At 40.5% G+C, this 15,089-nt stretch overlaps 1 protein-coding gene across 1 annotated transcript in view; it reads right to left on the bottom strand.

Annotated features, from left to right (window-relative positions):
• Nucleotides 1-15,089, bottom strand: part of KCND2 (potassium voltage-gated channel subfamily D member 2) — a 286,590-nt gene that overhangs the window by 9,747 nt on the left and 261,754 nt on the right. The window contains exons 3-4 of the mRNA XM_013303287.3: nucleotides 9,356-9,518; nucleotides 331-429 (exon numbers count right to left, since the gene is read on the bottom strand). Coding sequence (XP_013158741.2) covers nucleotides 331-429; nucleotides 9,356-9,518 — 262 coding nt within the window. The remainder of the gene's footprint in view (nucleotides 1-330; nucleotides 430-9,355; nucleotides 9,519-15,089) is intronic.

Raw genomic sequence — 15,089 nt, forward strand, 5'->3', positions numbered from 1 at the left:
GCCAAATAAGATAAATTTGACTTACCTCCTAAGAGGCAAATGCTTTGTAATTTCTTAATGAGGTCTTCTACAGGATCAGGCTCTAAAACTGTGGGCTGCATTTGAATCCAGCATTTCTATCTATTTCCCTCATCTTTTAATACCCTCTCATCGACTCTCACAGGCTTCCTTTAATGATAGCAATTGTCCAATTCATCCTTCCTTAATCTACCTCCAAAGGTAACATTGCCTAAAGACCCAAGCTGACTGGCCCTGGTGATAAACAGAATACGCTACTGCTGGGCTGTCATTAAGCTGTTACTCTGGAGGTGGAGGATATAAAAACCTTACCTGCTGCAGCTGGTTACTCAGTAGGCCATTTCGTTTGCTCTGCATGTAGGCATTAGCACTCCCACTCTTTGCTGCACGAATTCGAGCAAGTCTGGCTTTCTGTGTAAACAGACAAAAAGAAGAGTGTCACTTGTACACATACCCATTATTCTGTTTATCTAAAACTGCTAATTGGAATCAGCTGCTTATGAATACCAATATTGTAACGACTGAAAGGCTGCATTGCATCCGTCCTCCAGGTGGAGCAAATCATGAGTGTCTTCCCATTTAAAATGCAAATAACAGAAGTTTGTATTTGTTTGCATGCATCAGCTAATAAGAACAACGATTTTGGAGAAGCGATTAGACAGATTGGGATGTAAGTGCCTACTTTTTTTCTGCATTGCTGCAACTGTGCCACTCTTTATGCCTTTTGGGTCAGGAACACGGGCATCCATCTCAGCTGCTACTGCAGTGAAAATCTCTTTAAAGGGGAATAAATGGTTCAGAAAAAAATGTAATATTGCAACTACAGTGAGCTGGTTTCTCAGAGCCTTCTGGGTTTTTAAAATAGCAGAATGTGGTACCGCTTTTTATGCTGTGTCCCAGGAAGGTTCCTGAATGCTTGCCCGGCCTTTTAAAAGCCAAGCCTGTTCATATAATCAGACTTAATGCTTGTCATCATTGGTCATAATCTGTTCATAACCTGATTTTTCAGAGACTGCAGGCATCAAATTGCTGAGAGAGATTTGAGTTTTTTCAGGTGAACTTCATGCCTTGTGAAGGTGACATTCATTCCAGAGTAGAAGGTGGCTCATGAGAGAAGGACACTGCATCCATTGACTTGTACAACAGTTAAAAGCCAACATTAGGGGAAAGAGAGAAGAAAAGACTCTCAACCAATCATATGGAAAACAAAAGCTTTTATGGGATTTCTAGGATAGCGTCCTGGTTCTCTGATTTTTGTTGCTGATTATAAGAGGAAGTTTGGGTTTATCTTCGTGGTTAGGTTTCTGATTCTGAAAGCCAAATGCTGAGCAGCATCTGGAGTTGAATGGCTGCTGAATCACAGAAGGAGATACAGTGAAGAACTTGAAAAACTGCCTTTGATATATTAATAGGGATTTTCATATCTGATAATTACTCAGGTGATATTTCCAGAAAATAGAGGTAGCATTTACCCCCCCTTCCCCCAATTTCTGTGGCATTAAATGCCAGCATGAAATGACTGTGAATCCCTGAACACTTACAGACGGAAGCAGCCTGGTCACTGCAGCAGCCAGATCTCTCTGGCGCGATTAATAATTGAGTGACTATGAGGAATGGTTCAACACCATGCCTCTTTGCCTCAAACTCACAGCCTCAAACTCACAGATCTTCTGAACAGTGAGGCAAGAAATTTGTGACAGCTAACAGCAAACATGGCTAGCATATGGCTTATGTTGTATGTCATGTATTTATTATCTTTTAATTGTTCTGAAAGAAAATAAGATAATGCTGTGCATTTGCACATCACGGAGACAAAAAGCTCACATGAGAGGCTGTTGCCTGATTTTGTGACACGTTGGCTGTTTTAGAATAAACCTTGCTTGGTGCACACAGGCTTTCCAGCAATGCAGTTAATGCATGTTATTCTAGTGGTAAGAAGTGAAGCGCCCCAGTCACCTGCATGGTGCTTCTTCACAGGTGAGCCCTGGAAGGACATCTGCAGCTCCTCATTCTATCACCCTGAGCAGGTCCCCAGAAGCTGGACTGGGGGTAATTTTCCAGTTAGGACTTTTATGCTGAGCACCAGGGCTGACCAGCCCTGGGCAGCCCAGTATGCTGCAGCAAGCCATCCGAGGGCAATGCCCCAGGCTGGCCCGGGGTTCCCAGGAGCCAACCAGTGTGGGGAACAGTTAACAGTTCCCACTCTTCAGGCTCACATGGGCTCCTTGATGGCACATCCAGTGCTACCAGTTTAGGTCTGAGTCCTCAGGGCTAGAGATTAAAAATCCCCTCGGCAGGCGGAACACAGTTATTTTCAAGGTGGAGCTCTTGAGATGCGACACCAGCATGACAGGCTGAAGGATGAGGGAAGAGTTTTACCTGCACTGCAGAAAAGTCATGGGCTGGGACATGTGCACTGGGTTATGTTCATAAATATATTAAAGGTCTCTCCTAGCATGACTGTTCAGCCTTAGGAGCGCAAGATGCTTTAGACATGCCTTTGCAGGATGCAACATGGAGTCCAATAAATAAGTGCTTTCAGTCACAAATGTTTAAGCTGCAGTACTTTTAAGTGTGCTCTTTATACAAGGAGATTCATTAGATTTAACGAACAAACGTTTTACATACATTAGTTATGCTTTTCCTTTTAGCATGCATATTCATTTTCTCTTTCAGTGATTGTAGCAATAATTATGGTGCAGCACCATTCAATAAAAATAAAAAAATATAACAGTTCATCAGACTATCTTAGTATATCAATGTGCTACAACACATATAATACGAAGGTTGTACTTTCCATGTGAAAATTTGAAATAGCTTTGCAAATATGAATTTATTGTGTCTTAGAAAGCTATTGTGAGGTGGAAAGTAATAGCTTACATCTTTCTAGCTGAGACTCATTCAGATGGCCTGAATTTACATCATTTACCAAAGAGAAGACAATAAATCTATTACCAAGACAGGAACCAGATATTGTGGTTTCCATGCTTATACTTCAGCTTACAGAAAATACTCCTGAAACTGGAGGTGTTTACAAATCTGTTAAAGTGGTAAGATTTCTTTTCAGTGCTTCTGCCTGATTTATATCAGAGCCTGTAGCGTGAGTAGTCTAGTAACTCCTCACATTTCCTATCAAGGTAATCATTACAAGGTCATGTCAGCCACAGGATTTTTAGGGCTGCGTGCTGGGGATTGAATTCCCATGAAAGACACCAGAATGATGGGATGACATCAGGAAAACTGTGATTACAGAACTGCACTTTTCTTTAGTCTGTGAACATCATTTTCTGCCATGCACAGCAGAACAGGAGTGATAACTGCCCCTTTCAACCACTGCAAAGCCTTTCCTAACTCTCCCCTTTCATGGAATACCTAGCAAAAAAAGAAAGTTCTCCTGCAGTAGATTACCTTCTTTGCTGTGAGGTTTTCCCTTTTAGCCACTGAATGTGAAACTCTGATTTTAGTAACTTTTATGTTGCCTAGGACAAAACCCATGTAGCTGAAATGCAGTTCTTTTACTTATTCTGATGAAATGTCACCGTAATCATCCTGTGTGAAACTTCCTGAAGAAACTGATGACCAGCTCTAATTCTTACCGCACCCCTTGTATTTGTATTGAACTCCTCTTTTGAATGCATCGCTTTTTATTTTTTTTCCTAGCTTCAAATTTTACAACAGAGGTAGATCTTTTTATATGGCTGCATTTAGAGAAACCTTACAAAGGGATTTCACTGTTACTCAACAACAGCTATCTCTGTCAGTTTTAGAAATATAAACATATATTTTCACAAGGTTTTAAATAGTGCTCAGTGTAACGCTGCAGGGTATTTGTAACATCCAGTTTTTAACACTCAAGTTGCCCTCAGCAGTCCAGCTGTTTTAAGAAAGAGATTTTATCAGGAACACTTTTAGGGCAGGGCTTACTGCAGTACTGGAAATCATTTGTGGCAAGAGCTTCTCCCCAGTTTGCTATGCAAGGAGCCTAGGTAGCCTGGGTAATTTAGTACTTAGACAGCTCCTGTTGTCTCTCTTCTGCTGCTCTCCAGACTACATAACTATCTTACTATCAAAACTCAAGAATTACTAATTGCTTGCCTTTTGTTTATTATTTTTTATTGATCTTGTGCAATTAATAAGAGTTCCTTCACAGTCATTCTTTGTGTGCTGGCTTTGGTTGGGACAAGAGTTAATTATTTTCATAGTAACTGGTATGGAGCTACGTTCTGGATTTGTGCTGAAAACAGTGTTGATAACATGGGGATGTTTTAGTTACTGCTGAGTGGCGCCTGCACAGCATCAAGGCCTTTTCTGCTCCTCAGGCTGTCCTGCCAAGGAGGCTGGGGGTGCAAAAGAAACTGGGAGGGACACAGCCAGGACAGCTGCCCCTACCTGACCAGAGGGATATTCTGTACCATCTCGTGACATGTTCAGCAAGGAAACTGGCAGGAGGTCGGCAGGAGCTGCCCTTACCCTGGGGCAGGCTGTGTGTTGGTTGGTTGGTGGTGAGCAATTTTTTTTTCTTTTGCATAATTTTTCTTCTTGGGTTTGTTTCCTCCCCATCTCTGTGTTGTTTTTTTCTACTCCTTAAAAAAATTATTGAACTACCTTTATTCCCACCCACCAATTTTTGCACTTTCACCCTCCTGATTCCCCCCCACCCCCCACTGGGGAGGAGTGAGCGAGCGAGCAGCTGGGGTTAAATCACAACACTGTGGCTCCTAGAGCAATGGCCAAAACTGTCCTAAAATCAATCACATTATTTTTTATATCAGGCCTTTTGTAAATTCATCTTGTATGTTTGTTTTCAAGTGAAAAGTCAAGCCCACATTTCATGCTCTGATTTTCTAATTTTCAGTAATTGCAAATAATTGACTTTAGATTAGCCGACAATAATTTATGGGATGTCAGCGTGTAGTAGAGATGAAAATGCTGTTTACTTTGTATGCTAATGGATATGGAATTAAATAAGTTTCATGTATTTGTTGAGTTGTGACTTGCTTTAACAATCTATTCAAATTATTGTTCAGTAAACACAGGTTTTACACGTTTTTGTGCTAATTTAAAAAATCTTGGATAAGTTATTCTGTTAGTTATGTCTCTGCAACCCCACTGAGATTAATAGCCTATCTCATTTAAAAAGTCATAATGGCAAGCAGGGTTCCGTACTGCAAATGCTTAGCTCTAGATTGCCAGGTGCTGTTAAGCAGTTGTAGCAGTTTATCCTAGAGCTATTTATATTTATCTAGTAACTAATTATTCATAATTGGAAAGATAAACACATCATGTAAAATCAATAAATAATAAAGCCAAGCCAATCTTCAGGATATATTTTGCGATGTGAACGTAGAAGACCACACTCAGATGAAAGATTCAGGTTGAATTTTAGGTATTAAGTCAAGGTTTGGAGCTGATGATGGTTGTTTGGGTGTTCTGTTGAGGCACCATGCAGAGTCAGCCTAGGGAGAAAGTGCCCGGACAACTACCATTAAGGCTTCTTCAGTTGTCAGGTAATGAACAATAATGGACAGATGGATCTGCACTTAGGACTTGCTGGCTGAGATGATACAAGGCTCTTGCCTTCAAAGGGTGCAGAACTATAGATGTATGGAAAACGGGGAAGGCATCTAGCAAGAAATCCTTCATTCAGGGCAAGGAGGACATTGTCATCGTAAGAGCTGCTGCAGTATGCTGGGATGGAGCTTTCAGCCAGGCTGCCATTGAGTGGCCAGACACCTGTTCCAAGGGAGCTGCTATGCCTCCTTCTTCCCCTGCCCTGTGCTGGTAGGCATCCCAGTGAATATGACACTGTGGGAGTCTAGCCATATCTTAACCCTTGATACCTATCAATTACAGGACAGCAAACCGTATCCAAGCTTACCTAAACCTTTCTTTTTCCTTTTCCATCCTTACCTTTATCCTTTCCACCCCTTTCCTTTCCTTTCCTTTATACATGGAATCGTCACAACACATCTGTCATTAAGTTTGCCACCTGAAGGCACTGATAGGCTATGAAAATAACTTGGCATCTTGAAGTTGTCTCTAGCTGAGAAAAACTCCAAAAATAGGATTCTTCAAAACTGTCTCGGTAGTGATAAATCTGCTTGAGGAAAAGGCATAGAAAGACTACAGGGCACAATTATTTCAGCCCTGAATTCCAGTATCTAGTTTGGATTCTTTATTTGTCAGGACAGGTCAGATCCTTGGACCTTATTATCTGATAGAAGAAAATGTTCTGATAAGCACGGATGATTTTTCTTTATTTTTATTTTCATCTCTTTTGGGTTTTGTTTATATTGATTGTCAACAAGCTCCTGATAGTGCATTAGGAAGCTGTACCCTCCTGTTGATGCACTGGCTACATCACAAAGTGGGATTCTGAGGTAGTTACAACAATATATTTCCATGGCTGGATGCAGGAGCTTCCTTTAAAACATGTTCAAAATGAAATGGTATATAAATAAATTTCTCTCTTCCATCTTCTCCTGAGCATTAATGTGCAGCATCTTTTTGCCAAAAAGAAACAAATGGAATTGTCTAATCTTGCATGACTGTGCAGAACTCAGTAAATGTGTATACTGATGGCCACATTGTTCTTGAACAAACCTAATATAAGTGAAAAAAAAAATCTGCTGAAAATTGCCAGTGCACCTGTGAGTAGATTGCAGCTTTTCAACAGAGAACTTTCTCTGGAGTTTCCTTCCAGCCCAAATGTTTTGCCATTTCTGAAGGCTACCTTGATTAAACTTCTGTATGAGATATTGATAAAGTAAGTTGCACAACTCAAATACACAACACTCTCAATCAGATGGAAGCTGTTGTAGCCAGCAGGAGGTACCATCACCTGCACGGGTTCATGCTGTGCTCCATGAAACAGCACCTTCTTTCAAGCTTATGTTCTTCAGCCTTAGATAACAGAAATAAAGTTGGTGCCTAGGGAATCATTTATTTTAGAAAACTGTGTAAAGCTTCCATTGTATTGAATGAAGAAGGAATTTCAAACTTCAATAACGGGACTTTTTGCTTGAATATTCCTATACAGTTATATTTCTATATAGGAATAAAAAAAATCTATACAAGTAGAACCCTCCTGTGAAATGCAAGGATATACTTCATAGCTAAATATTGCTAAATGTGGACTATACAGTACCCAAGAAGTGCTTTTTGTTGATTTTTTTTCAGTCCATCACAGTAAGGTTCAGTTCAACATCTCAGTCATTTTAGGTTGAGAGAGATTAGCTTTGCAATAGGAGATATCAATGAGACACACATCCAGTGCTAAGTTAATCAGACCTCAAAGCCATTTTCTCCAAAGCAAGAAGGGCATAAACATGGTCAGAGAAAATCTCATCCTTACTCTTGGCATTGTTCTGGGGAGCAGAGGGAAAGACACTTGGCACGATTGCCATTCATCGCTTCGTATTCCTGTTTGAAACATACAATGAGCTCACTGTTTTGCAAGGAGAAAAAGTCAGTTATTAACTCGAGCAGTTATTAATTCTTCTATTCAGAAAGAGATTATGGGGAATAGCAGCCAGTCTGCCAACGTAATTTTGCAAGGTATTTTCTAGTGTCCATCTCTTTTCACTGGCAAGTGTAAAACAGGCATAGAAAATTCTCTTTCATCACATACAGCAGGAGACGGTTTCTATCTGAAGTGAGGCTGGTTGTGTCTGCAGTTATTATGAAAGCTCAGAACAGGCACATTTATTGCTGGGATAAAGCAGATCTGTTACCCATGACTGGTGCGATGCTCGGAGGCACAGTAATGAAGCACTGTGTTCCGGCTGATACATACTGTTCTTTCACTGTCTGCTGCCATTACACAAACAGAAGCGGCAGCGATGTGGGAGCGGGGAATGCGCAGCTGGAGCTGGCACGGGGGACAACCCGGCATGCGGAAGGGTGGGTGGAATTAGTAGCTAGGCAAGGTATGGTACCTGGATCACTGAGGCAGCCTACATTTGAAATTGGGTTTCTAGAAAGGTATGACATCTCTGTGATATGCCTGGTTTCTTTCATGGCCATTTTCCTCATCTGACAGCGTTCTTCCAAGATGTGGCCATTAAAGGGTGCAACATCTTCAGCCTGGGCCTATGACTGACTTTCTTGGCCATGTACCTTTGTTTCTCCTGATTTTAAGATATTCAGGGAATGGTATCAGCGTGTACATTTCCTTCACTTCCTTTTTGTGAAGAAATCAGTTGAAAAGGTGGCCAGAAAGAAACACACATTTTGTAGCTTCAGCCCTGGTGCTGTCGTCTCTGAAGCAGGTGCAGCCTGGTCTATGTACGTGGTCACCAGCCATGGCCTGCCTGCACGCTGCTGCAGGCGACAACCCCACTCTCCCTGGGTCACTGGAGACTCAGGACCTCTGAAAAGAGGCCATGGGACAACAAAAAAGCCCAAGTGGTGACACCTTAGGCTGGGCAATCTTGCAACTTGTGTTGCATCCAGAGCCTTCTGACTGCCATCAGCAGAAGAGCAGATGGTAATGTGTCTCAGCTATCTTATCAGAGCTTCATGTGCCCATGGAGGCTCTCTGAGCTGGGGTTGGGTGAGGTGTATTGGGACCAGTATGTTGGCAATGATGTGGAGGTGGAGGTGACTGCCCAGGCTTGGGCTGCATCTCTCCTGGTAAATAGCTCTTCCTGGCTCCTGACCTTGCCCACACGGGTCAGGGAGGGAAACTGTCTTGTTATAGAGCTAGCTGATATTTTAATGAGAGATTCAGCAAATCAGGGAAGCTGGAAAAACAGACTTTTCTTTTCTTTTCTCCTGATTAAGCTCTTTTTCTGAAGCCTTTTAAGAGAACTAGAGCTGAGGAGACAAGTTCCCCAATAATCAGATTCCCCAGGCACTGACCTGGGAATTAAACACATAGATTAGTGAAGCAGCCTGTTAGAATAGACGTTAGAAATCACTATTAGGTTTTTATTTGTTTGGGTTTTTTTGGTTTTTGGGTTTTTTTCCTTTTTTTTTTTTTTTTCTCAGAAGACTCTGGCGGAAAGAAAGTCTGCCTGAAAAACACTGAAGAATCTTCAGTGGGTGTGACTGCAGCTATTGACTGAAAATACTAAATCTAGTTTAACAAGCAGGATGAATTACCACAATAATGGATCTGTACGTTTTGACAGAAAAGATAAATAGACAGGTTTTGGGTTTTTTTTTCCCACTAAAAATAGCACAGTATTTGCATCTAGGACATGGGCTAGGCATGTAGCACATACATGTAGTAGCCCTTTTGTTAGGAAATACTCACTTCGAGGGTGCACAGCGTATAAAAAGTTATATTTCATCTATCGCTCAACAACAAAAGGGGGAAAAATTAGAAGCTCACCTTTTGTGCCCTGCGCTTGTCTGCTCGTTGATTCTGGTGGTAGATACGGCTGAAGTTGGAGACAATTACAGGAACTGGCAGAGCGATGACCAAGACCCCGCTCAGAGAGCATATTGAACCAAAAATCTTTCCAGCTATTGTCTTCGGCACCATGTCACCATATCTGAGTTAAAGAAAGCAACGGGCTTAGTAAAGACAAATTTTCTTCTGTATTGAATTGCAAGATGAATTAATTACACAATAGATTTTACTTCTCTTGCAAATAACATTTCCTGCAAATGAACAATACTTTATACACATCTGCATACATATACAGCATGCCCAGCGTTGTGTATATAAATTTAATTTGAAGCTAATGTTGAGTATCCTGTACATCAAACTGTGGGTGTCTATGTTCTACCTGGTGTAGTGTTCCCAGGCTGCCTCTATTGCAATAGAGAGAGAGTGACCTTGCTAAGGGGGCGTGGTGGTGGTGGTGGTGGTGGAAGAAATCAGTGTTGAAGTTAAGTCCTTACTCTGTTTGCTTGTCGAAAGAACTCCTCATTTTCCATCAGCAAGATCCTAGGGAGACCACTTAGTAAGTTAGATGTCAAGCTGAATAATGTTGCCTCATTTAAGTTGATACAGTATTTTAATTTAGGAGGGTAGCACATTTTTTGGAAGGGATCGTGGACTTTCTGACCTTGGAGATTTTCAACACTGGGCTAGAAAAACCCATGGCTGACCTAATCTATTGTTGATATGCCGCCTTTGAGTGGGAGGCTGGACAAGCTGACCTCCAGAGGTCCTTGCTATAGTCTAGCTGACAGAAAACATGAAAATCTCCAGGCACATGCAAAAAACTAAACAAATTCTAACTGCAAATGCTGTCAGTGCTCAGAATTACTAGGGCTACCACCTTTCTTCATGATGTTGGACATTGTTTTGTCCAGCAAGTAAGAACATAGTGCTACTGAAGTATGTAGAGGCACTCCAGCGACAGTTTATTAAGAGATACAGTTCTCTTCGCGCTCTGTAGAGTGCCATATTCTATAGGACAAGTATGTAATTACATACTACAGAGTGTAATAAAGAGATAAATTATTTTCAAGTGCCATTCGCTTTTTTAATTTCATTGGATTTTAAGTTATTATTAAAACTGATCGTTGCATGTGAATTAAGTATGCTTGTGAGCAGGGAGATAGCACATTCCCTATTACAAGGAATTTATAAACTGTTAACACAAGAGAAGGTAAGAAATAAAACTGTAGGAGGGACAGTGTTTGGAAAAATGCTATCTGGAAAACAAAACATGTCTGTTCAGCAAGAACTGGAAAAATAATAGAGAAGTTGGAGTCTTCAAGTCACATGGTCCAAATTGTGCACCTAATCACAAGAAGGAGGACGTAAAGGGATGGGGATATCAGATGATGGAGAATCTATGTGGGGGTTGAGAGCACCTTCTAGCAATGAGAGCTCAGCGTATGTCAAAAGGAGATTATGTATCGCCTTGCAGGTGAAGATGAATGGTTTGCATTTTGTAAGATAAGGAGGTATTTAATGTAAATACTCAAATAAGTTGTCATCTGGGCAGATATAATATAGATGACCAAGTCTTAGACTATTGAAAGAGATTATGTTGTGTAAAATAAATGTTTAGCTGCTTTTCAAAGTATGCCCAAGTGTAAAATATTCACAGGAAAATTACATAAATATTTCTACCAGTAAACGCTTCCACCTGCTCAGAATTTGAATGCTATTAGTTTGTGATTTTGTGACACGCAGGGTGGGATAACAATACATAACGTAATAGAATCCACCTTCTGATTTATATATATCACTGGTCTTAATTACCGGAGAGTCATGTTTTCCTTCACATCATTTGCACCTCACAACATAGACATTTTTGGTGCTTATCTTCCTAAAGGCAGAGCTGACTATCAGCTGTCAGGAGTGATGCATGCCCAGCTGTTCTTTCCTTTGGGCAGGGAAGTGGATAAACGACCTTTCAAGGTCTCTTTGACAAATGAGATCCTCGACACCTAACTAACCCCAGGTTTTTTTAGGCAGAGCCGTGAAGAGAGCAGTGGGCACGGGGCCAGGGTGGTGAGCTTAGGGGACAAGTCCTAGAATCAAATCACCGATAATCATTGCCAGTTTACAGTATTTGTTACTGTTTTACTTCATTCTTCTAGATACAATCCAAGCGTTTTCTTAAATTGCATCGAAGTATATCAACAGAAAGGTATCTGAAAGGCAGTATATATTTACATACACCTGACACAACCAGATCTTGGAATGCAAAATTTACTCATGGCCAGTACTACTGGAACAGATCTCTTAAATTAGATTCCTAAACCTATATTTAGATGTCTATCACTTAAATGGTAAATTGCTGAACTTTTGTAAGCTCGCATTGTCACTGGTGGCTGCAATGGACAGAAGGCATTGCCGGCTCTAATTAATTTGATTTGAAGTTGCTCAGGGATGTAGTTCATCCTGTTGATAATGTGACACTATAATTATGTGAATCAAGTGCAGACTGATGTTTTAGGAGTGGTGACAGGAACTATTAGCTGATTCATCTGTAACATTTCAGTATTTATGTGTGGACCTACCTACTGACATAAGGAGATGCCTTTTCACAGTATTTCAGTGTTTATAGAGCAAAAGAAAAAAAAAAGGTTTGTTTGATACGTGAAGGAATTTCACAATGTTTTTCTTATCCTCTAGGCAAAATGACAGGCAGATGGATATACTGCTTATTTTAAAATCCCTTGCTTTTGATTATTTTTCTGTTTTGGCTGGAATAAGTTGTAATATGCTGACATTTTCCAAAGGTAATGTTGCTTGTCCATAGTTTAGTGCTAATCATATCTTTCACATCGTCAATAGCTCTTACATAATTAGATTTTTGCCTGTTGATAAACACTGTCTTGGAGATGTTTAAATAAAATTATGGCCAGAAAAAATGAATGCCAAGAAAACAGCCTTCCTGCACAGGGTATGAAACATATTTGCTCATTTTTGTGACAAAATGGAATTTTTACTACATTTACCCTGGTTGGTGTTGCTCTCCTTTGGGACAGCGACACAGATTTTAGTCTAGTGTAGGCATGACTAGAAATGTTAATGAAGTTCTTCCTGCTGGATTAAACATTACCTTTAGTTATACCTCATATATCACTGAATGCCATCAATGGAAGTAACTGACACAAAATGAAGGGAAAATTTCTTCCTTTACCTCACCTGCAATTGCTTTATTCCTTGGGAAGTCTAAGCTAAAAAGGAACAAAACTCCATTTTCAGATGGCAGAGTAGCTTTGCAGTGGTTGTGTTTCATAGTGGAAAAATTATACTTGATCTCTAAAACAAATTCTAAATTCTGCAGAAAATCTGATTTCTTCAGTCCTGGAGACACAACAGATACGGAATCTTATTAAGCAATTTTCACAGAGTCACTTTTCAAAAGGGAACTATTTCAAGGTTTTATCTAGTGCTACCCTACTTGTCTCATTGCTCTTCAGCCTGGCACTACAAACGAATTCTCCTTTATGGGCTTTTTTTCCCTAGTTGCAGTCTTTTCATAGCTTTGTATATGTATGGTCTGTTCCACATACGTCTATTATTGTGGCCAAAGCTCAAGTCAGTCTTTAGGCATTTATGATTTGTACTGACAGTCTAATTTTGCAACGTCAAAAGTGTCGTCCCAGTATTGTATTGCTCTGGATGAGTGAAGAAAAAGAGATGCCATACTGATCCTTGTTATCCATCAGGTGCATTCTACTTCATTAGCCAGAAAGGGAAGAGAAAAGGCTATGGAAAACTAGATATGTCAATCAAGTTTTATCAAATAACAAGACAGAAACTACATGATCAAACTAATGCCTAGGTTTCACTAGATGCTGTCCAGACAGGTCAGATGTGTGCTATTGCTTGCAGTCCGTAAGTATCTGTTCAGTAAGTGACATCGTACAGGGATGGATGGATTTAAAGGCATGAGTGTTTGTCTCAGTTGTTTGTATTCAACAGGTGACAGACCATTTTTGCATATTTGACTCCTTACTGCATGGCAAGGCAGCAAGCCAGTGAATTCCTTCATTTTGCAAATATTGGATCTTTGAGAGTACTGATCTGAGTAACACAGGCATGATTTAGCACTTTGCATGACAAATTTGGGGACACAAAATGTGTCTGGAATTGCACACAAGAGGCTGAGCTGTTGTAGGAGCATGAGAAACTTGAGTGTATTTGGCTTTACAAATGCCCAATCTGCAATCCCAACATTGCCATGTCAGACCTTACCTGTGGACATCCGTCTGCCAAAGTGATACTGCTTGTCTAACTGATGAGTGGGGTATATCTGGTGTTGCATGCCCATAATTCAGGAAATCTCAGACAACAGAGGCGGTATGTTTGGCATCATCGGCTACTTATCTTATTCCTGAATCTAACGAAGACTGTTTTTCGATGTCTCTAAGTTGGAATATTTCATAAGTCAAAGGGCTGAATTATAATTGAAACAAATAATACTTTTTTTGCTGTTTTTCCTTGATGTCAGCAGAGAAGGTATTTTCTTTAATAATTTTAACAAATAAGAAGGACAATGCTGCTTATTTAACTTCTGTTTGTTTCTTTGAATGCAGGAGTAATTTTTTTCCAAGCAAAAGTTAAATGTATTTTGGAGGATAAAATAATTAATTACAGAAGTTGTAGTTTAGCAATATTTGTGTGTGTGTTTGACAGATCAGAAATTCACATTTGGAATAGCTTACTTTGGATAGAAACATCCCCCCCACCTCCACCCCCCAGGGTGACCTCTACAGAAAAACTGTGAAACTGTAGGACATGTAGTGTAGAAATAAATTAAGAGTGTGCATTTTTGCAAAGATCAAGTAGTTTAGGCTGACACTGGCAGAGATACAGGTAAGGAAAAATATTATCAGTATTAAAAAACCCAAACACCTGCAATAACGTTTTTTGACAGTAGAGGGCATAAACGCCATTAAAAATAAATGCAAATGCAAAACATTTTAAAATGCGTGTTACAAATACGTGTGCCCTCTCCCACCTCTTTCGAATTAATTTACATTCTTTAAAAAAATACTACATTGATTGAGGTCTGTTGCCTGCTCCCATCTTATTTGCTGAAAAGGGAAGCTAGTAACATTTTTGTTTCCAAACATGTAAAACATGTCAGAAAATAATGGAGTTCTAAAATAAGCGAGAAGTCATTAAGATTAACTTGGTAATATTTATTTTAAAAGCAGGGGAATTTGTGATCGAAGAACAATAAAAATAGTATGAAATCCATGGTAACTAAACAATCTTTGTAGAAGCCAGCACGGCACATTTTTCTCATGTGTGTGGGAGACCATCCACGTTTCCCAGTGGATTTAGCATGTCATCCAGGCAGAGTTCAAGCTTTTTGCACTGGAGCTGATGAACAGAATGGTGCCCTGCCTTTCCAGGACAAGGTCTAGCCTCCCATCCTCCAGCTGTTTGCTAGCCCTGGGCAGGGTTGGTGCTTTACCCATCTGGGTGGGATGATGATGTATCTGCCTTCCTGCTTCCCGTGTCCGCTAATGGCCTTTGCCTCTCCTCCAGGAGCAGCAGGCAGAGCCCCAGGGGCTACTCTGGTGAGACTCTCAGCGAAGATGATACAGCTGCTCATCGGCCCATGCATTTAGGCAGCCAGCCACCCCATTGGGCATGCACTTACGTACCGGCACAGGGGAGAAGGCAAAAAAAGCAA

Source organism: Falco peregrinus, chromosome 6 (assembly GCF_023634155.1).
Source record: "Falco peregrinus isolate bFalPer1 chromosome 6, bFalPer1.pri, whole genome shotgun sequence".
In the NCBI taxonomy this organism is placed as follows: domain Eukaryota; kingdom Metazoa; phylum Chordata; class Aves; order Falconiformes; family Falconidae; genus Falco; species Falco peregrinus.